The sequence below is a fragment of the Littorina saxatilis genome, linkage group LG6, assembly GCF_037325665.1.
Source record: "Littorina saxatilis isolate snail1 linkage group LG6, US_GU_Lsax_2.0, whole genome shotgun sequence".
Taxonomy (NCBI): domain Eukaryota; kingdom Metazoa; phylum Mollusca; class Gastropoda; order Littorinimorpha; family Littorinidae; genus Littorina; species Littorina saxatilis.
This window is the reverse complement of record NC_090250.1, coordinates 14,503,392-14,526,421: the sequence shown is the minus strand read 5'-3', so window position 1 is coordinate 14,526,421 and position 23,030 is coordinate 14,503,392. Positions and strand designations below refer to the sequence as shown.

The 23,030-nt window shown below is 43.1% G+C and overlaps 1 protein-coding gene across 1 annotated transcript; it reads left to right on the top strand.

The window, feature by feature from the left end:
* LOC138968584 (glycine receptor subunit alpha-2-like) lies at positions 1–21,920 on the top strand. The gene is made up of 8 exons (XM_070341171.1): positions 1–65; positions 2,439–2,506; positions 5,729–5,949; positions 7,172–7,254; positions 10,271–10,417; positions 11,509–11,722; positions 12,713–12,989; positions 20,712–21,920. Exons 1-8 carry the CDS (start codon positions 2–4, stop codon positions 20,955–20,957), a joined length of 1,320 nt encoding a protein of 439 aa, XP_070197272.1. The 5' UTR covers position 1; the 3' UTR covers positions 20,958–21,920.
* Positions 21,921–23,030: the final 1,110 nt, after the last annotated feature.

Genomic DNA, 23,030 nt, shown 5'->3' with positions numbered 1-23,030 from the left:
GATGCTGGGTAGTCTCATGCAGTCTGAGGGGAATAACAACAAAGTACCCCCTAACTTCGATGCAGGTATAGTTATAACGTTAAAGGCACACTCTTCAGAGTGTAAACAGTTCGGCTGACCGTCTTAGATCTTGCCGGGCTTTTATTCCCCCCCCCCCCCCCCCCCCCCCAATTGGTCACATACCATAAATGAACAGCCTTGGTGCTCTCAGAGCATAGTGGGAATTTGTGGATGAATTAATATATCAAAAAGCCACCTTTTAAAGATATTAATCCACTTTTTAAGAAAGTAATTCATAAAAAAATGCCATTGCGCTATAGCAAGCAGTCATGGTGTTGCTTTATCGTAAGTGATGATGAAGATGGATTGTCTTATCTCTTGTAGTAAGTGATGATGAAGATGGATTGTCTTATCTCTTGTAAGAAAAAAACAAAAACAATTCTGGCCAGATCTGAGACGATGAGCCGAACTGTGTACACTGGAAGGAGTGTGCCTTTAAAGATATCATCCTTTCCATGTAAACCATCATGTAAACCATCATGTAAACCAACATGTAAACCATCATGTAAACCATCATGTAAACCATCATGTAAACCGTCATGTAAACCATCATGTAAACCATCATGTAAACCATCATGTAAACCATCATGTAAACCATCATGTAAACCATCAAACCATCATGTAAACCATCATGTAAACCACCATGTAAACCATCATGTAAACCATCGTGTAAACTATCATGTAAACCATCATGTAAACCATCATGTAAACCGTCATGTAAACCATCATGTAAACCATCATGTAAACCATCATGTAAACCACCATGTAAACCATCATGTAAACCATCATGTAAACCATCATGTAAACCATCATGTAAACCATCATGTAAACCATCATGTAAACCATCATGTAAACCAGGCTTTTACATGGGGTAAGAGCATTTGTCTATTTGGCACATACACCAAATATCAACATCCAAGCTGCTTTTCATGCAGAGTTTGGTTTTGTGTGTTTATTTAGAAGGTTAATGCAGGTATCAGTCATAATTTACATAAACCGAGAACGATTACAATGTGGATGATTCCAAAAATGTGTCAAAGTTGCCAAGTTATGCCTATTCTGAATTGTCGTCGATTTTTTTTAATTGGTACCGTACGTTTTTGTCAGGTCGTTTTGGGGGGGTACCCTTATTTGGAAGCTGGTCACGTGACCCCTGTAAAGGAAATCTTTGATCCGAAAAGTGTGCCAGACAGCTAAGTTGGGTGAATTTAATTGCATAGAAAGTTTGAATGCAATGAAATGACACAGGAATGAATGTTTTAGTTAAGGTACAGAAATGGGTGCAATAATTGTTTTGCCGAGTTTAGAAGAAATGCGAAGAATACAAGGTGGATGGTTCCCAAAATATGGCTAGACTAGAAATACGGAGGAATACAATGGGGATGATTAAAAACCATATATTTAGACTAGAAAAAATGCATGAGACTAGATTTTTAATGTTGAGGCTTAAATTATGCTAATATCAAACGCTCGTCGCTAAATTCCTTTGCAGTGCTTGTATCACAAGTTGAAACGTCTTGTGTCACTCCCGTGTATGGGTCTTTTCTGTGCTTTTTCGTGAAATGCAGTAGTTCCTTACAGACCTTATTAATCAACAGTCAGTGTTTGTCTTTTAATAAACAAGAACCATTTAACAATGTTAGTCTTATGCTATTATTTAATACTCTTTTCTGAAAACGATGGTCATAGCAAGCAAAGTATTGATCGCTTTTGAAATGTGTCAACATGCAACGATCATTATATCAATAAACTGTTTGTGTTGTCATGTTGAGTGCATAAAAAGGGCTTGTCCGCAGAATAACGTGAATGGGAATTTCCGTAGCTAGTCACCCTAAGATACCTTAGGATGGTCAAGGGAGTGAACTGGTTGTAAGAGTTAACCTTGATGGGCAATGGTCACAATTTTCAAAAGATGTCCAAGCGGTGTGTGCACCTTACCAGTTAAAAAATATTTGCCAAAAATCCATTGAAGCTCGGATCCATGTAAGAGGTGTATTTTATGTTCTAAAACTCTGCATTTAAATCAAATATTTACTTTTTAATAACAAAGCAAAGTAGGTCCAATCTACATGTAGATCTATTCAATTTTACCAAAGATAAGACTTCAGTATCGTCTCATTGTTAAAAAAAAAAATTTAAAAAAAAAAAAAATAATATGATGAGGTATCGTACGTGGGATTTTTTGGTATGTGACCATTATTCGGAGTGATGGTCTTAGCCAGTGTAAAAGCCTGGCTAGATCTGAGACGATGAGTCAAAGTAATTTCAGTATGAGTGTGCCTTTAATGTGTCTTCAGGCTTTGAGCGACTGGTTATAATTATGAACTGTTCAGACCATCAGACTAATGTCAACATATTTTTTGTATTGTATGTTTCAGACCTGCCTACTCTTGTCACGTGTCACATTTACGTGGACAGCTTTGATTCCATTAGTGAAGCATCCATGGTCAGTTTGATTTATTTATACTCTGTGTGTGTGTGTGTGTATGTGTGTGTGTGTGTGTATGTGTGTGTGTGTGGTTGTTGTTGTTGTCGTGTGTGTGCGTGCGTGTGTGTATGTGTGTGTGTATGTATGTGCGTGTGTGTGTGTGTGTGTGTGTAAGCATATGTGCGTGAGTGTGTGTGTGTGTGTGTGTGTGTGTGTGTGTGTGTATGTGTTTGCGCGGGTGTTCAGTCTGAATGTTTGTGTGTATGCTTGTCTGCACGCATGTATGTTCATGTGTGTGTACACGTTTGTGTGCACAAGCTTTTGTTAGAGTTTGCTTCATCTTTAAATCGCCTTTGCAATGAGATCGGCTACATAATGTGGTGAAAAGAACCGAAATCTAACAAAATAGAAGAAACCCACATATTTCCCCCTCCCCATTGACACACGTACACACTCATTATCACTAAGTGCTTTGCTACGTCACACAAGATTGACCTTCGACCCGGCATGCCAAAGTGAAGGTCATACTTTTGAGGGAACAGTCTGACCCGACAAATGTACCAGAAAGCCTCTTGACTCTCATTCGAGTTGACTCTCATTTTGCCGCTTGACATTTTGGCTAGTGTCTTCATCAGATAGACACTAATTAAGACAGTGGGGCCTTTAATGACGTTTTGCATGGAGCAATTTGCGTTTTGCTGCACCCCTGGGGATGCTAAGTAGACAGCTGGGTCATGGCTTGCGCAGAAGCACGAGCTTAAGCGACGTTAAGATGTCTGGTTTCGTCCCAAATGAGGAGGGGTGAGGATGAGAGGGAGGTAGGGTCGGGGAACTGGGGAGTGTGGGGGGAGGGGGGGGCAGAAGAAAATGGGTGATGAGGAAGAGGAGGGCAAAGGAGAGAAAGAGAGAGACACGCAGACACACAGACAGAGTAGTTGAAGTTGTGAGTACATTTCAGTACGCACTGTGTGACAAGTTCATGGGAACAACCCTGTTTTTCTGTACATTTCACATTCGAATACTTTGCAGCACATGGTTATGAGACCTTTTTTTTTAAATACAAACCAAATTTTGCTACAACAGAGCAGCCACCTACTTCAGCCACAGAGTTATACCTTAATTTGGTTTTGTCACACCGGCGTGAGGTTTTGTTGGACGCCGTTGATTTTTCTGCTTTCTGGAAACATCCGAAGTCGGTACGAAACTCTCGACCTTCAAAATCTGAAAATCAGCGAAAGCCGCAGACAGCGAAGGTCTTGAAAGAAGTAAATAATAGTTATTGTACGAACCAAGGGCGGTGAATGTTCGACTTGTTCCATAGAAAACAATGAGACTGTTTCCGCATAACCCCCACTCACTTCCGTTATATCGTTGCATGAGAGGTTCTCTCCCTTCGTTTGCCTGACCTGAACAATCTGACACTAACATAATTATATTCTGCATTGAGCACTTGTATTGCTTCGCTTTCCGGGACTTAGTTGTGCTTGAAAACCTTACACTATCATATATGCTACGAGCTCTTTCTTCCCGTGGTTAAGTTGTCCTTGAAAACCTTACACTATCATAATGCTCCGAGCTCTTTCTTCCCGTGGTTAAGTTGTCCTTGACAACCTTACACTATCATATATGCTACGAGCTCTTTCTTCCCGTGGTTAAGTTGTCCTTGAAAACCTTACACTATCATATGCTCCGAGCTCTTTCTTCCCGTGGTTAAGTTGTCCTTGAAAACCTTACACTATCATATGCTCCGAGCCCTTTCTTCCCGTGGTTAAGTTGTCCTTGAAAACCTTACACTATCATATGCTCCGAGCTCTTTCTTCCCGTGGTTAAGTTGTCCTTGAAAACCTTTCACTATCATATGCTCCGAGCTCTTTCTTCCCGTGGTTAAGTTGTCCTTGAAAACATTTACTATCATATGCTCTGAGCACTTATTTTTCTTCGTTTAAGTAATTGTACTTGAGAACCTGACACCCAAAACAGATTGTGTTTTTAAACCACAAGAATGGTAAGTTAGTGGAACGTTTCATTTATGAAAAAATAAAACATTACAATCACGCTACTTCGACCCAAAGGTCTGTAAAGTTGACAGAGAAACACTTTTGACACAGATAATGAACTGTTGTGAATTCAGATGACTTGCTTCCATTCGATCTGTTATGCCTCGGTCTCACATCTACGAATGTCACCCGACTTTAGGTAGTCGGCTGGAAGTCGGAAGAGGTCGGAGAGTTCGTGAGAATTAGCAATTTTGTTTTTGAAAAGTCGGATAGTTCGGAAGGCCCTTCAGACTGTTTTGAAATTTTCAAAACAGTCGGAAGAGCCTCCCGACTCAGACGAATAGATATTTGTCGGGTGGTTGTCGTAAGCGTGTCGGTTTAGTCGTAAGGCGATTCTGATTAGTCGTAACGGTAGTCGGAAGACTCGTAAGGGTGGTCGGATTTGTCGGTAGCATAGTTTCGTTCGGATTAGTCGTAAGGGCAGTCTGATTTGTCGTTAGGACAGTCGTTAGCTAGTCGGTTTAGTTGTTACACTGGTCGTGAGAGTCGGCTATTGTTCGGAAGTTTTTCAGCCGGGCCTGTCGTAACTGCAGTCGGAATTGTCGTTACTGCAGTCGGAAGTGTCTGGACACATGTCGGATTTGTCGGCCCTAAAGTCGGGTGGTTGTCGTCTGCTTGTCGGCTACATGGTCGGATCAGTCGTAAGGACAGGTCGGGAGTGAAATTTGGAGCCGAATTTGCATCCGACACTTCCGACCTAGCCGACTTAACTATCCCCGACACTTCCGAAAAATCGTATATGTGAGACCGAGGCATTAACTTCAGCGAATTTGATATTATCAGTGGTTTAATAAATTGGTTTCCTTCCTTTAGCTGATCTTTAAACTCCGACAAGGTCGTCTGTATTCAGTACTTTCATGACCAGGGTATAAAAAAATATATTTTTATATCATCCTCTCACAGGACCACACTGTCAGTATCATGATGGCCTTGTCGTGGGTACAACCTAACCTGAGGTACCAGCGTCCTATAGATCATTATATCATCCTCTCACAGGACTACACTGTCAGTATCATGATGGCCTTGTCGTGGGTACAACCTAACCTGAGGTACCAGCGTCCTATAGATCATTATAATCATCCTCTCACAGGACTACACTGTCAGTATCATGATGGCCTTGTCTAGGGTACAACCTAACCTGAGGTACCAGCGTCCTATATATCATTATATCATCTTCTCACAGGACTACACTGTCAGTATCATGATGGCCTTGTCGTGGGTACAACCTAACCTGAAGTACCAGTACGAAGTGGAGTTCTTCGAGATCGACAACGACAACATGAAGAAGATCTGGATCCCAGACCTGTACTTCCCCAACGAGAAGAAGGCTTCCTTCCACCAAGTGATGAACCCCAACCAGATGATGAGGCTCTACCCAGACGGCAGACTGGAATACTTTGCCAGGTACAGTGGAACCCCCCTTTTAAGACCTCCACAAATCTGAAAAAAATCAGGTCTTAAAAAGGAGGGAGTCTTAAAATGGGGGTAATTTTACAGAGGTTATGACCAGAAAGTCTGAGAAAACGAGGTCTTAAAAAGGAGGGAGTCTTAAATTTGGGGGGTCTTAAAAGGGGGGTTCCACTGTACAGTGCATTTTTCAGTGGAACTCTCTAAACCCACAGTCAAGAAACACAGTCAAAGTGAAGTATTCCTCGTCCCTACTAACTCCTCTCAAAGTCAGTAATTTGACATCAAACTCAAGCTTCAGTCTAAACCGAAGTGTTCCACATTTAAACACCATTTCTGTAACCAGTTTTGAAGTACATAACTTAGTAGCAAAAAAGTGGCACATGGTAAAGGGTAGTGTTCACATGAAGACTAGTGTTAACCATGTGCTACCTGTTGCTTCTACTTTATTACACTGTCTTCAAAACTGGTTATAGAAAGGGCGTTCAAAAGTTGAACACTTCAGTTTAGAGTGCATGAAGGTTGGATTTCAGGTCAAATTTTGACTTTTTGCTATTACCTTGAAAGAAAAAGTTAATGCGGACGAGGCATACCTTACTTTCTTAAAATGTAAATTAAAGAAATATATATAAACGTTTAATTGTATGTTGTTGTTTTTGTCTTCTTTGCTGGTTTGTTTGATTTGTTCATTTGAATGTTGGTATGTCCATGTGTTCATTTGAATGTTGGTATGTCCATGTCTTCATTTGAATGTTGGTATGTCCATGTACTCATTTGAATGTTAGTATGTCCATGTGTTCATATGAATGTTGGTATACCCAGCATGCTTCCTCCAAAAAAACGGCGTATGGCTGCCTAAATGGCGGGGTAAAAAACGGTCATACACGTAAAATTCCACTCGTGCAAAAAACACGAGTGTACGTGGGAGTTTCAGCCCACAAACGCAGAAGAAGAAGAAGAAGAAGAAGTTGTCGACTTACTAATAAACGTTTTAGTTTGTTAAGATTTCAATACAAGTCAATAATACAAACCTTAGAGTTTTAATTGTATTTTATATTTGCAGATAGTAGGAATAGGTTTACGCCTTGAGTATTAAAGATCGATCAGCCAACCAATCGCTACTATTGCTATCATCTGCTAACTCTGCTTATATCAAAGTACACTGCTTTAACAGAAATGTCATCAGTCTTTAATTTTGTTTCTGTTTCCCGCTGTCCAGGTTATCATTGACGCTCAGCTGTCCCATGAACTTGAGAAACTACCCCTTTGACAGACAGGAGTGTGCGCTGAAGGTTGAAAGCTGTGAGTATACTCTCATTTATACAATGACTGATTTTAGTAGAAAAAGTTATTTTTAGTCAACCACCTTACTGAACTAGTGGTCCGAACGATTTTTTGTTAGATACATAGTAACAAGGAATCCAGTTTTGGAGAGATTTTCTGGCGAATTAATTCCCAAGAAGTCCCAGGGACATTCGCTGTGACGTATTTTATAGACACACCTTCAAGGATAAACTCTATTATGCTCCGTAAATCTGCTTATTCCCCCCTCTGCTTCTTTACCTCTGTAAACTTGTAGGGGTAGTTATTTTTCGATAATGACCCAGCAACCAAACAAATAACGACCCAGCAACAGCCTGAATCCTCGATAGTGCAATGGGTTGAGAGGTTGTTCTGTTTCGGTACTACTTTTTGCGACTGAAAAGTTCCGAGCGCTCTAATGTACGAAGTATACATCTCTGGAGCAAACAATACAAACATACCGCATTTAAATTAACAACTACAGGCCTGAACACATGAATCTCCATATAAAATCCATGAGTTCGGTTGTTTTCTGAATCTCATCTGCCGTGCCGTCAAGCCGTTCATCACAAGCAATTTCCCAAGGCAAGTAACTCATACTTTGTCTAGCGACAAGAGTAGTTCCCCTTCTTTTCACTCAGTTCCTTCGACAACAGACTGCAATCCGACGGTCAGTTTTTAACAATATTTCATTTAATAAACAGATCACACGCAACCAAATGCACACATCTCATCAATTTAAACAACATAAAGGGGTTTCATACACTATTTTCCCCAGAAAACTGAACTTCATACAGTTTTTAACGTTGGAACACGGGTGCAAAAGTTCGTCTGCTAGTCCCATTTGACGAAAAAACATTATCCTAAGCGATACTAAAACATATACAGAACACACAATATCTGCCTTTGCCGCCACGGCAGAATAACAGCATATCTGTGTACTTGATTTTAGCCCAAAATAGGAAAACTGACAAGAAGTGTTAACAGAATGGAATGATTTGCACGGAACTATACAACCGCGCATTAATCGATCGCCTGCGCAGGTTGACTGGTTGAGAGAATAGGATTCGATCAAACTTTCGCAAAAAAACTCCTCTTTTCTTTGAATAACTGAAGAAAGGAGGAATAAAGAGGTTACACACCTCGTCTCAGTGATTATCAAAAATAATGGTCTCAGTTCGCGGTCATGAAAAAGCTCGCTAAAGCTCGCATTTTTCATGATCCGCTAACTTCGACCATTATTTTTGATAATCACTGAGACTCGGCATGTAACCTCTACTAATTTGCTGATTATGCAAGCGCTTCTACGGTTAATTCACGAAGCTGTTCATCAAACTATTTTTGAGGCTTTTTTTTGTTTGTTTGTTTGTTTGATAACGCCCAGCCGACCACGAAGAGCCATATCAGGGCGGTGCTGCTTTGACATATAACGTGCGCCACACACAAGACAGAAGTCGCATCACAGGCTTCATGTCTCACCCAGTCACATTATTCTGACACCGGACCAACCAGTCCTAGCACTAACCCCATAATGCCAGACGCCAGGCGGAGCAGCCACTAGATTGCCAATTTTAAAGTCTGAGGTATGGGGGTTCGAACCCACGACCTCCCGATCACGGGGCGGACGCCTTACCACTAGGCCAACCGTGCCGGTCATTTTTGAGGCTTGGTAATCTAGATACTCACGTATGTAATCTAGCAAATGCAAGAGTCACCGCGATTCAGACCAAACTACTGGACCGATCTTTATGAAATTTGACATGAGAGTTCCTGGGAATGATATCCCCGGATTTTTTTTTTTTTTCGATAAATACTTTTGATGACGTCATATCCGGCTTTTTGTAAAAGTTGAGGCGGCACTGTCACACCCTCATTTTTCAATCAAGTTTATTGAACTTTTTGTAAAGCAATCTTCGACGAAGGCCGGACTTCGGTATTGCATTTCAGCTTGGTGGCTTAAAAATTAATTAATGACTTTGGTCATTAAAAATCTGAAAATTGTAATAATTTTTTTTTTTAAATATAAAACGATCCAAATTTACGTTCATCTTATTTTAAATCATTTCCTGATTCCAAATACATATAAATATGTTATATTTGGATTAAAAACAAGCTCTAAAGATTAAAAATATAAAAATTATGATCAAAATTAAATTTCCCAAATTGATTTAAACAGAATCTCATCTTATTCCTTGGCGGTTCCTGATTCCAAAAACATATAGATATGATATGTTTGCATTAAAAACACGCTCAGAAAGTTAAAAAGAAGAGAGGTACAGAAAAGTGTGCTATGTAGCACAGCGAAACCACTACCGCGCTGAACAGGCTCGTCAGTTTCACTCCGTTATGCACAAGCGGCGGACTACGGTCATTGTGAAAAAAATGCAGTGCGTTCAGTTTCATTCTGTGATTTCCACAGCTTGACTAAATGTAGTAATTTCGCCTTACACGACTTGTTCTTTCTTTCTTTTGCGGTGAATATCGACGTACCAATTTGACCTGTCAGTGTACAGGCCGATCTGACGGAACCAAATGATTTTTCAAATACGACATTGACATATCCGTAAATATGTAACTCAGTCAGTCAGCCATCCAAACAGACATTATTTGCTGTCCTGTAGACCAATTCAACATAGAATGTACCTCCTATGCAAATGTAGCAAATTGACAACCAATGAAGTAAATGTCAGCTAGAAATAGTTCCGTTGCTGTCACCCTGTCTGCTGTATACATTTAACAGTCGCTTTGGAGTGAAAACTGAATTAGGAGTGATCTACAAACAAGGTTAACTTGACTGATTTTGGGGGGATTGTGTTTGTTTTTATGTTTCGGTCTGTTAAGCAGCACTTGGCGAGGGACCTTCGTAAACTGTATACAGAAACACACACGTACAAACATACATTTAGTTGTAGACACTACGGATTGTTTGGGATTGTTTCACAACATTCGATTAATATCTTTAGTTCTAATTTAACTCTGTTTGAAGTTAAATGTATTGACTCATTTCTATGGGCAGTCGGCTTCGACGCAGACAAGCTGATCTTGGAGTGGGTTGCGGGCACTCCAGTGGACATAAATAGGGACATAGAGCTGCCCCAGTTCCAGGTCGTCGGTTACGAAAGCGGCGACTGCGACACCCGAGACCGTGGCTATTCCAGAATCGGTTGGTTCCATTAACCCTTTCGCTGCCAATCAAAACTTCCTGACTGCCAGGGAATATTGGAGTTCGGGGTGTAATAATTCACAAAAAATTCTAGCTCCAAACTGGCAGTAGGTAGGAAAGTAAAACCTATGTTATTTTTAAAGGAAATTCAACCAAGAATCTGTTTTTAGTATCTAATCATGGAAATAATGCACAAGTGCAGGACGGGTATACCCGTCCTAAGGCAGTCAAGGGGTTAAGGGCTGTCTTTGGGTAGCCTTTGCAGATGGTAGATTAGCCATATACTTTGTCTTTTTTTCCACTCCACCCTTCTGTTTTTGCCCCTCTTCTGCTTCTTCTTCTACTTCTTCGTTCATGGGCTGAAACTCCCACGTTCACTAATGTTTTTGCACGAGTGGGTTTTTACGTGTATGACCGTTTTTACCCCGTCATTCAGGCAGCCATACGCCGCTTTTTGCACCTAAAATACGAGGGACTTACGAGATTACAAATGTGGTTTAATAAAACCCAACCGGTTTGGTTAGCTGGACGTATGTGTGTGCATGAAAGCTAATGGATTACAAATGTAGACAATTTTGCGAATGGGGTGAGGAGGGGGGGGGGTGATGGGGCGGCGCATGTACGCATTGCCAAGAGCATTTTTATCATATTTGCATGAATAAGTGTGTGAGTGATCCTCGGTCTTAACTTGGCGCGTGAGTTTAACGTTTATGCATGAATTAGAATGTGAAAGACGAGTGGTAACGCACTTGCGCTCGGAAGCGAGAGGTTGCGAGTTCGACCCTGGGTCAGGGCGTTAGCCATTTTCTCCCCCCCTTTCCTAACCTAGGTGGTGGGTTCAAGTGCTAGTCTTTAGGATGATCGAGAAAAACCGAGGTCCCTTCGTGTACACTACATTGGGGTGTGCACGTGATTTGATAACTTTTTCAGATCGGAGTGATCGGCATGGTCGTCGTAAGGACGTGGCGCTGTGTGACGGGGGCCTTACCCATTTCATCGTATTCATTCAGTGGAACGTACTAGAAGTGCCGTTTCACCATATAGTCTTTTCAGAACCGATAAAACGAGACCAAATTGTTTTGTGCCCACAGGAAATCACAGCTGTCTGGAGGCCACGTTTCACATGGAGAGGAGCCTGCAGTACTACCTGATCCAGATGTACATTCCTTCCGCTCTCATCGTCATCGTGTCGTGGTTGTCCTTCTGGTTGACCGTGGGGGCCGTCGCTGGTCGCACCTCTCTGGGCGTGCTGACCGTCCTCACCATGACAACGCAGAGCTCTTCTGTCAACGCGTCGTTGCCAAGGTGACTAGTGAAATTGTTATTTAGGTTATTTAATTTTTATTCATGTTTTTTTTCTGTTTTTTTTCTTTCCGAAGGGGGGGCTTTCTAGCTTATAATCAGGGTGTCATAGATGCATCTCTCTGGGAGTTCTTAAAGAGATATATACTCATGGCCAAAATGGTTTCTCATCGCCCCAAGGGCTGTAGCGCAGGTCGTTTTCGGATTGGGATTTGTAATGATACTTGCTGCTTCTGTTGTTATTGTTGTTGTTATTTTTGTTGTTGTTTGTTGTTGTTGTTTATTGTTGTTGTTGTTTTGATAATGTTGATGTTGATGATGATGATGATGATGATGATGATGATGATGATGATGATGATGATGATGTTGTTCTTCTTGTTCTTCTTGTTGTTGTTTTAGTGTTTTAATGGTGTTTTGTGTGTGCTTAATTAACTAAGCAGATTGACTAAGTTGTCGCTTACAGAATTACTGAGCAAATAAATCCAACTCTGCATAGAGAGCAGTTGATTTCTGGTGTGTCTATGATCTTACCCCGCGTAAACACCTCAACACACTCGGGATGTTGTACATGGTCCATTTCATTACAAGGCTGGTACCTTTAACTCTGTGTTTTGTGCACACGTTTTAAGTTCAACTGATATGTGTGTGTGTGTGTGTGTGTGTGTGTGTGTGTGTGTGTGTGTGTGTGTGTGTGTGTGTGTGTGTGTGTGTGTGTGTGTTTGTGAGTGCGTGCGAGCGAGCGTGTGTGTGTGTGTGTGTGTGAGTGCGTGCGTGCGTGCGTGCGAGCGAACGCGCGCGTGTGTGTGTGTGTGTGTGTGTGTGTGTGTGTGTGTGTGTGTGTGTGTGTGTGTGTGTGTGAACGTTCGGGAGGTGAGAGCGAACCGGACTTATATTACAGCGCATTCGACTGTCCTCGCTTCGCTGTTGGTGTGTCCGGCTTCTGTCATTGACTGCATGGTTAATCACGCTTCAGCGTTCTTGTTTATCCTTCAGAGTGTCGTATATCAAAGCCATCGACCTCTGGATGTCTACCTGCCTGGTCTTTGTCTTCTCCGCTCTCATCGAGTTTGCCATCGTCAACGTCCTCAGTCGTCGCAAGGGAGACCACGGCTTTGGGCCAGTGCCCCCTCCCCCTCCCCCTCCTGCACCCAGACCGCTGGAGAACGGCCCCTCCACCTCCACCGCCGCCATCATGCGCTCCATTGACACCATCGAAACCGACTCTCAGGACCCGGAAGCTGACATGGAGAAAGGGACACTCATCAGAGAGGTAGGTATCCAAAAACCAAATAGACTGCCAACGTTCTAAATTCAGAATCTTCTTCTTCTGCGTTCGTGGGCTGAAACTCCCACGTACACTCGTGTGTTTCATTTTCATTTCATTTCATTTTTCATTTCATTTTCATTACTTTATTGTCCCATCGCTGGGAAATTCGGGTCGCTTCCTCCCAGTGGAAAGCTAGCAGCAACGGAGTCGCGCTACCCAGGTGTCTGCGTGTTTAGGTGTATTCAGCCACCTGTACTTATGGCAGAATGACCAAGGTCTTTTACGTGCCATTGTGATGACACGGGGGTGGGACATGGCTTCTGTCTCTGGGTCTGCACATAAAGTTGACCCGTGTCCGTCCCGGCCCGAATTCGAACCTGCGACCTTTCGATCACAAGTCCAGTGCTCTACCAACTGAGCTACCGGGCACGAGTGGAATATTTACGTGTATGACCTTTTTAACCCCGCACTTTAGGCAGCCATACGCCGCTTTCGGAGAAAGCATGCTGGATATTTTCGTGTTTCTATAACCCACCGAACTCTGACATGGATTACAGGATCTTTTCCGTGCGCACTTCGTCTTGTGCTTGCGTGTACACACGAAGGGGGATAAGGCACTTGTAGGTCTGCACATAAGTTGACCTGGGTGAACAATCTCCACCTTAACCCACCAGGCGCAGCCGGGATTCGAACCCACGACCTTCCGCTTTGGAGGCCGGCCTCTTATCACCAAGCCATTGCGCCCGTCCAAATTCAGAATAAAAAAACAAGAAACGTTTGTTATTGGAACGTTTAATGATGACAAAATAAACGTTACAGTCACTGTAACTGTAACTGTAACAGTAACAGTCACTGTAACACTGTAACTGTAACAGTCACTGTAACTGTAACTGTCACTGTAACGTTCACTGTCACTGTCACTGTCACTGTCACTGTAACTGTAACTGTCACTGTCATTGTCACTGTCACTGTCACTGTAACTGTAACGTTTCGGTTTGTTATAATTAAACGTTCCAATAACGCACCTTTGTTGTGTTTTGATAGAGAGGTAGGTGTTTAAGTTTAGAGGCTGTCCTTGGCGGGGATGTAGCTCAGTCGGAAGCGCGTTGGATTTGTACCCAGTTGGTCGCTGTCAGCGTGAGTTCGTCCCCACGTTCGGCGAGAGATTTATTTCTCAGAGTCAACTTTGTGTGCAGACTCTCCTCGGTGTCCGAACACCCCCCCCCCCCCCCCCCCCCCCCCCCGTGTGTACACGCAAGCACAAGACCAAGTGCGCACGAAAAAGATCCTGTAATCCATGTCAGAGTTCGGTGGGTTATAGAAACACGAAAATACCCAGCATGCTTCCTCCGAAAACGGCGTATGGCTGCCTAAATAAATGGCGGGGTTAAAAAACGGTCATACACGTAAAATTCCACTCGTGCAAAAAACACGAGTGTACGTGGGAGTTTCAGCCCACGAACGCAGAAGAAGAAGAAGAAGAAGAAGAGGCTGTCCTTAATTTGAGCCCAAAATTGACTTCGCGAAGACTTACTGAAAATTCAGGGCCAAAGCTTCATGCAACGAGCTTCGGAAAATAGATTTTGCGCAGTTGACTGCGCCCGATTAATATCAGGCTTCAATAAGAACCTAGTCTAGGCTGGTCGAAACCCGTCGACCGAGACAGCACTGATTGTCTTGGCAAAAGAAACGAACCGTGAATACGATTTGAATAAAACGGCTCAGACATGGTTTGACTGAAACATTTAAAGACATCGATTGAAAAATGTGGTCGTCACAGTGCCACCTCAACATCTTTTAAAGGATGGATGTTACGTCAGCGAAAAAAATGAAATATTGTTTCGGGATATTATCTGCAAGAGTGTTCAGGTATAAATATATATGTAAAGTTTGGTAAACATCCGTTCAGTAGTTTTATGGAAATCGCTACACACACACACACACACACACACACACACACACACACACACACGCACGCACACACACGCTGCACGCACGTACGCACGCCAGCACACACACACACTCACACACACACACACACACACACACCACACACGCACGCACGCACGCACGCACACACACACACACACACCATACACACACACGCACGCACACACACACACACACACACACACACACACACACACACACACACACACACACACATAAGCACGGCAAAGAAAATACCGTGCACAGAAAAAGGGGGTTGGTATATATCATGTAGGCTATCAAGTAATGGCTATTTACAGCTTATGGCAAGTGAGAGAGGTTACAAAAAAAAAAAGAGACATACAGATACATAGAGACAGAGCCAGAGATAAACAGTTCAGAGACAGAGCATTGATTCCCATGACGCCCAAACCGGCTTCCGCCGTGGACGTGTCAAGACCCCCAAGAATCAGCCGACCACGACACACCACCGAGATAGACCAACAAATAATGACTCACACCAGACCCCGTCGCAAACACAACCTTCACCGAATTGTCAATACACTTTGACAACTCGGCTAATAGAGAGAAACCAGGGGTAAAAGAAAGAAAGACAGAGGGATAAAGAAAACGAAGGGGGCAAAGAACGGCTTGGCTTATCATAGAAATTCCTTCGGGTGAAGTTTCTTGTCACCGTCAAGTCTCCAAGCTTCGATTATTCATTTTCTCAGGGGAGTAATGCTGAAAAGCCACGGAGCGTGATAAGTTTTCTCTCTTCCCGTGAACTTGTCTTTGTCTAATGAATTAATCACCTGTAACAGGAAAAGGCGGAGAACTTTCGTCACGCTTTCTCTTTGCTGGTTTCGTGGTCAGCTGCCGTTTCGGTTTGTTGCGGCACTGAATAATCATTCCTTGATTCCTTGGAGAGTTTAAAATGTGAGCGTGAGAAACAAAGAGGGTGAATTGATGTGGTCTCGTGTGAATGTTTAGTTAAGACAAACGACTCAAACGACGTGATTCCTTGGAGACATTGTGTGGGCGTGAGCGAGAAGTCAGAAGTCAGAATGTTTATTTGCGAAAACTCACATGGTTTATAGCAAATGGGCGTGAGAGAGAAAGAGAGAGAGACAGACAGCCAGCCAGCCAGCCAGAGACAGAGATGGACAGAGACAGACAGATAGACATACAGAGAATGAGACAGATAAACGTGACAGACAGACATTAAGACACAGAGAGAGAGAAAGAGAGAGAGAGAGAGAGAGAGAGAGAGAGAGAGAGAGAGAGAGAGAGAGAGAGAGAGAGAGAGAGAGAGAGAGAGAGAGGGGGGGAAGAAAGACAGTGCGTGTTTCCGAGCGTTAACTGTTTGACAGAAACAGATGAGAAATTGGCCGATTCAGATGGACGAGCAAAATAACGATTTAAAGAAGAGACTGAGAAATATAGGACAGTGGAGAATGTTTGGTGGGGGTAGAGCGAGGGATATGAATAAGGCATGACATTTGCAATTTATTCAAGAATCTGAAAGAATATTGTATTTGTTCTGTAGACTGTTGCTCTGTGTGTGTGTGTGTGTGTGTGTGTGGGGGGGTGATGTGGGATAAAAAGAGGTGTCAGACTGAATAATGTCAGAACTCACCTGTGTCAAGGTGGAGGGTGGGGGAGGGGGCGAGGAGAGGTATTTGTGGTGGTTGAGGCGGGGGATGGCTGATGGAGGGTGAAAAGATGTGTCAGGCTGCAAAGTGCCAGAATTGTCAAAGTGGGGGTGGGGCAGGGAGGAGAGAGCGTGACGGAGAGGGGGGTTGGGTAGGTGATCGAGGGTGAAGACATGTGTCATACTCGATGGTGCCAGAAGTGTGTCAGTGCGGGAGGGGGGAGGAGAGGGGGGAGAGGGAGGAGAATTAAGTTGAAAAAACGGGTCGCTCGGGCTGGATATGGCTAAATCTATGTCAAGGTCGGACATGTCTCACACAACAAAACCAACCGGAAGAGAAACACAAACAATCAGGAAATCGCTCCGATAGTGCTAGCTATTGTTCCGTAATTCCACAAGTTTGGCAGGCGATGAATGAATTGTTGTTATAGCATTAATTGTACATGTGACAGGCAAAAAATGAGTTGCATTTGCGGCATGATTTAGTAATGGCGAGCAAGATGTAAAGCAGCCATTATAACCGGGTCGACTTTGTATTGTTCAAGATTTCTTTCAGCAGATTATTCTGGACTGCTGCAACTGTCTTTCTTCAGCCATTACGAATGAATAAGTTTCAATATTTGCAAAATGTGGGTCGCTAGGTTACCATACCAAAATAATTATAGCCTTCTAATTCGCTCTATTCTTTGCTCCAGACTCAATATTTTCAAAATCTATTGAAATAATACTTAACCGCCCTTCCCGCGTGATACTCTTTGGCAACAGACAAAGAATATTAGCGGTACCACTGTTTACTTTTAGCTTTTCCTGACGCAGTGAAGATCATTCATTGGCTAACTTAGTCATGTGTCCAACCTAAGTGTCACAAGTCCAAAGGCAGTATAACTAAATGGTCTCAAAAGCGCTAACACTTCGTTGATTTTAATTGTTTTGTTTTGCTATGTTTTGTCTGGTTTGGTTTGGTTTCTATCTGTCGCGTTCTACACACACACACACACACACACACACACACACACACACACACACACACACACACACACACACACACACACACACACACACACATACACACACACACACGCACACACACACACACACATACACACACACACACACACACACAATCACACACACACACACACACACACACACACACCCCACCCCCTCCGATTTCCGTCAGTTCTTCTCCCAGTTCATCAATCAATCAATCAATCAATATGAAGCTTATATAGCGCGTATTCCGTGGGTACAGTTCTAAGCGCTTGTCGAAGAGTTGTCAACACAGGACTAACAAAGAAACTAACATCTTCAGACGGACACGAACCCTATCACACACTAGCAAACCCTGGTAAACATACAACAAACAACTGTTTAACAACAATGTACACATCAATAGCTAGGTCCAAACAAAATAATATTAAGCACAAAGAAAATCCCTCTCACAGAGCACAGCACAAGAATGTCTTTTGGGGCACAACACATCACGTCATCAATATGCAATCAATCACTAACGACTCAAACAAAACACACAGCTCAGACAGCCCAACAACATTTCAATCCAAAAGGATCGGTTGATTTTTGAACATGGTATACCGTAGAATGAAGGGCTAAAGTTACTCTCGCGCAGTAACTCAAGTACAGTATTGCAAATATTGAGATTGGTTGATTGTGGTTCACAATAGATAGCTATAAATACATTGGAAGAGTAACCCAGTAACCCATTATTTTCTATTGATTGAAATCGATTGATTTGGGGGCATATCAGAAACGATATGCTATAATTACTTTTGTGAAGTAATAGGCTACAGCAAAGCCAGTCACACTAATAGTGCTTATATTGAAATGAGATGGTTTTGGAGAGGAGAAACCCGAATTTTGCAAATATTGAAATAGGTTGATTTAGGAGCATATGAAAGTGAAAGGCTACCGTGGGTCTAGCTGAGTAACCCAAATTTGACAAATATTGAAATTGGTTGATTCAGGAGCATATGAAAATGAAAGGCTACCGTTGTTCTAGCTGAGTAACCCAAATTTGAAAAATATTGAAATTGGTTCATTCAGGAGCATATTAAAATGAAAGGCTACCGTTAGTCTAGCTGAGCAACCCAAATTTTGCAAATAATGAAATCATTCGATTTTGGAGCAGAGTAGAGCAAAAGGCAACTCAATCAGTGTTGATTCAGCAGGACTAGCTGTTCCTTCGATTTGTTGACACCATACTACGCTTTTCTCATTATGATGAATCGGTTATTTCCAGCTGCGGCATTATGTATTGAGTCAATAAATCGTTGTTTTGATGTCAGCTACCGTATGACGCCTGTGTCAGTACTATTGGCTGCGGTCTCATAGAAAAGCTGATCTCAAAGCAACATTTGTGTTTGGAACGTGGGAAACGGGGGTGTTCTTGCTTACTACAATGGAGCCCCCATTATAAGACATGCACAAACCTAAAAAAAAATTAGATCGTTAAATGGGAGGGAGTCTTAAAACAGAATAAGAATAAGAATAAGAATACTTTATTATCTCATAGAGAAATTCAGGCGTGGTACATAACAATAATACAAACAGGACATTGTTTTTACATAAGACATATAGCACTATATAACAGGGCAGGTTATAAACACACCGCCCACATACCTTTCTGGCCATTCCTTGCATTGTGCTTATGCATTCAGTCATGAACACATCTATGTCTCACTTACACATCGCACACATGGACATTCTTATACGCTCAACGTACCCATTCACACATGGACATTCGATCACGCTCCACTTACACATTCTTATACGCTCCACTTACACATTCACACATGGGCATTCTTATATGCTCCACTTACACATTCCCACATGGACATTCGACTACGCCCACTTACACATTCCCACATGGACATCTGTAAAGCACTGCGCTTACATATTCTCGCACACCTACGCGTATAACGGACTATGGCTAAACATCATTGCAAAAAATCATAGCATACAATATATCACAGAAAAAATACGGACGTACATAAAACCAATACATATACATGTACATTACTACTGATTGCACTGGCAGAAGAGGGGATGAGTCGGGTATGTGGATGTGTTTACATGTTGCCAAGGGTGATGGATTTGGGGATGAAGCTGTTTTGCAGCCTGAGTGTCCTAGCTTTGTGCGTGCGAAAACGGGGGTAAATTTACAGATGTTATGAACAGAAAGTCTAAAAAAAATGGAGGTCTCAACAGGGGGAAATTAAGTCTTAAATTGGGATGTCTTGAAAGGGGGGTTCCACTGTACCTACAGCGCAGCGCTTGTTGAATCACGCTTTTTGTAAAAACGTGATCCTTGGATTGGTAAATGCTGGACGTCTGACAGTGTGTGTGTGTCTGTGTGTGTCTGTATGTCTGTGTGTCTGTGTGTCTGTGTCTGTGTCTGTGTCTGAGTGTGTGTCTGAGTGTGTCTGACAAGTTGTGGGGAAGCTTTCGAGTGTGTGTTATAAGTTTAAGTACATTTTTGTTAATTGCTGTCCAGTGTCGTATTTAAAGGCACAGTGCAGCTCTCACAGCCTTCGTTTTGCGTTTTTGTTGCAGCTGAGTGCATTTACAGTTCAAAAATCCTCCTATGGTAGTAAAACAAACCCAAAACTACCCAACGACGACATCTGTGAAGCTCGACAGTTTCTTGTTCACGCGAGTGCATAAATTAACCTAAATAGTACGTGGTGTTTGGTCGGAGTTCCATTCAACTTGAGTGATTCCGGCCTCCATTTTGTTTTACACAAACTCATGATGACGTCTGACATAGTTTGCTAGTGACGTGTCTTTTTGTGCATGATGTGGTGATCTACCTGATCTAAATTTAGATCCAAAAATAGGTCAAGACCAGCCGGGTCCGAGTACGAAATTAATTCGTAAAAAAATCGCAGTTCTTGACTCTTTGGGAGCAAGTCAATGAAACTTGGTAGTTCTTCTAACGGATAGCTGCCTGAGGTATGACTAAAAGCCCCAGGGGCTCCGTGCACCTGGATATGACAAGTTCAGTACCTTTAAATTGATGTCGTTGATCAGTTTGTATAGATACGTGTGCTGAGTGTGCATGGCTGGAGCGAATTTCATTGGGCAATTAAAGATTCTGTATTCTGTATTGTTTTCTTTTTTCTCTCCAGACGCTGGTGGACCTCGACGGACGCACTCAGCTGGTCAACCAGCGACAGACGAAACGGATGGAAGTTGAGCGGAAGTGCTGCACCAGCATGCAAGCCGCCGTCATGCTTGACAGGGTCTCCCGAGTGGCCTTCCCTTTCTTCTTCGCGTCGTTCTGCACGTGCTACTGGTCGTACTACGCCTACTTCACCGACACCTCGCTCAGCTACCCGGACTCCCTCAACGAGACGGAGCTCGTCTTCGATTAGAACCCAGAACGCAGGAAGGCTTTTGAAGGCAAGAAACCAGCCTTAGTACTATCGGCTACCAACACATGTAAAAACAAAAATGATGTATAGCCCGGCAGTGACCTTACAAATGCTGGTATGCTTAGGTCACCGAGACAGAGTTCCTTGACTCCCTTAACGAGACGGAGCTCGTCTTCGATTAGAACCAAGAACGCATGAAGGCCTTTGAAAGCCACGAATTAAACCTTTTCTTTGTTTAGAACCGAGCACGCTGGTACCGACACATGCACATCCTGGCGGTGACCCTAAACGTGAATTTCATCTGCTGACATAATCAGGTCACCGAGACAAAGTTCCAGGAAGGCTTTTGAAAGCAACAAAACAAGCCTTTTGCGGGATGATTATAGGTACCGACACTGAGATGCACAGCTTGGCGGTTACACTAACAGTGATTTTTCTCTGCTGGTATGATTGTCACCGAGACAACGGAGCTCGTCTTTGGTAAGGAGGACGCAGAAAGGCTTTTAAAGGCAAGACACAAGCCTCAGTACTATTGGGTAAGACACTTGCATAGCCTGGCGGTGACACACTAAATGAGGTTTTCCTCTGCTGGTAAGATTTTTACCGAGACAACGGAGCTCGTCGTTGGTTAGGAGGACGCAGAAAGGACTTTTAAAAGCAAGAAACAAGCCTCAGTACTATCGTGTACCGACACATGCATAGCCTGGAGGTGACACTAAACGTGATTTTCCTCTGTTGGTATGACTATCACCGAGACAAGAGAGCTCAAGAAGGTTTTTTAAAGGCAAAACATATGCCTTATTACTATCTGGTTAAGGTCACATGCACAGCCTCGCGTTAACCCTACGAGGGATTTTCTAGTGCTGGTATGATGAAGTCACCTGACTCCCTCAACGAAACGGAGCTCGTCTTCGATTAGAACCCAGAACGCAACATGAGAAACACGCCTGTTGCTTGGCGATGACAGTGAAAAGTGATTTGCCTCTGCTGGTATGTTTGTCACCGAGACAACGGAGATTGTCTCCGATTGGATCCCAGGACGCAGGAAGGCTGGTGAAGGCAAGAAACAAGCCTTAGTACTATCGGGTACAGACACATGCATTACTTGGCGGTGACCTTACAGGTGAATATCGTCTGCTGACATGATTAAGTCACCAAGACAAAGTTCCTTGATTCCCCCAACGAGACGAAGCTTGTTTTCGGTTAGAACCGAGAACGCAACTTGAGAAACAAGCCTTTTGAGGGACCATAGTACTCTATCACAGCCTGGCGGTGACCTTAACAAGTGATTTTGCAGTGCTAGTACGATTCGGTCACCGGCACGGTTGGCCTAGTGGTAAGGCGTCCGCCCCGTGATCGTGAGGTAGTTGGTTCGAACCCCGGCCGGGTCATACCTAAGACTTTAAAAAATTGGCAATCTAGTGGCTGCTCCGCCTGGCGTCTGGCATTATGGGGTTAGTGCTAGGACTGGTTGGTCCGGTGTCAGAATAATGTGACTGGGTGAGACATGAAGCCTGTGCTGCGACTTCTGTCTTGTGTGTGGCGCACGTTATATGTCAAAGCAGCATCGCCCTAATATGGCCCTTCGTGGTCGGTTGGGCGTTAAGCAAACAAACAAACGATTCGGTCACCGAGAAAAACTTCATTGATTCCCTCAACGAGACAGCGCTCGTCTTCGATTCGAACGGAGAACGCAGAAAAGCAACAAAGCAAGCCCTATGAAGGACAGTAGGTACTGACACATGCACAGCTTGGCGGTGACATTAAAAGTGATTTTCTTCTGCTGGTATGATTCAGTCACTGAGACAAACTTCCTTGACTCCCTCGACGAAACGGAGCCCGTTTTCTATCAGAACCAAGAACACAAGAAATAAGCGTGTGGAGGGATCAAAGTACTATACAGTATCGATACATGTACGGCCTGGTGGTGACCTTAATTATATACAATATCGATACATGCACAGCCTGACGGTGACCTTAATCATATACGATACCGATACTTGCACAGCCTGGCGGTGACCTTAATCTTATACGATACCGATATATGCACAGCCTGGCGGTGACCTTAATCAT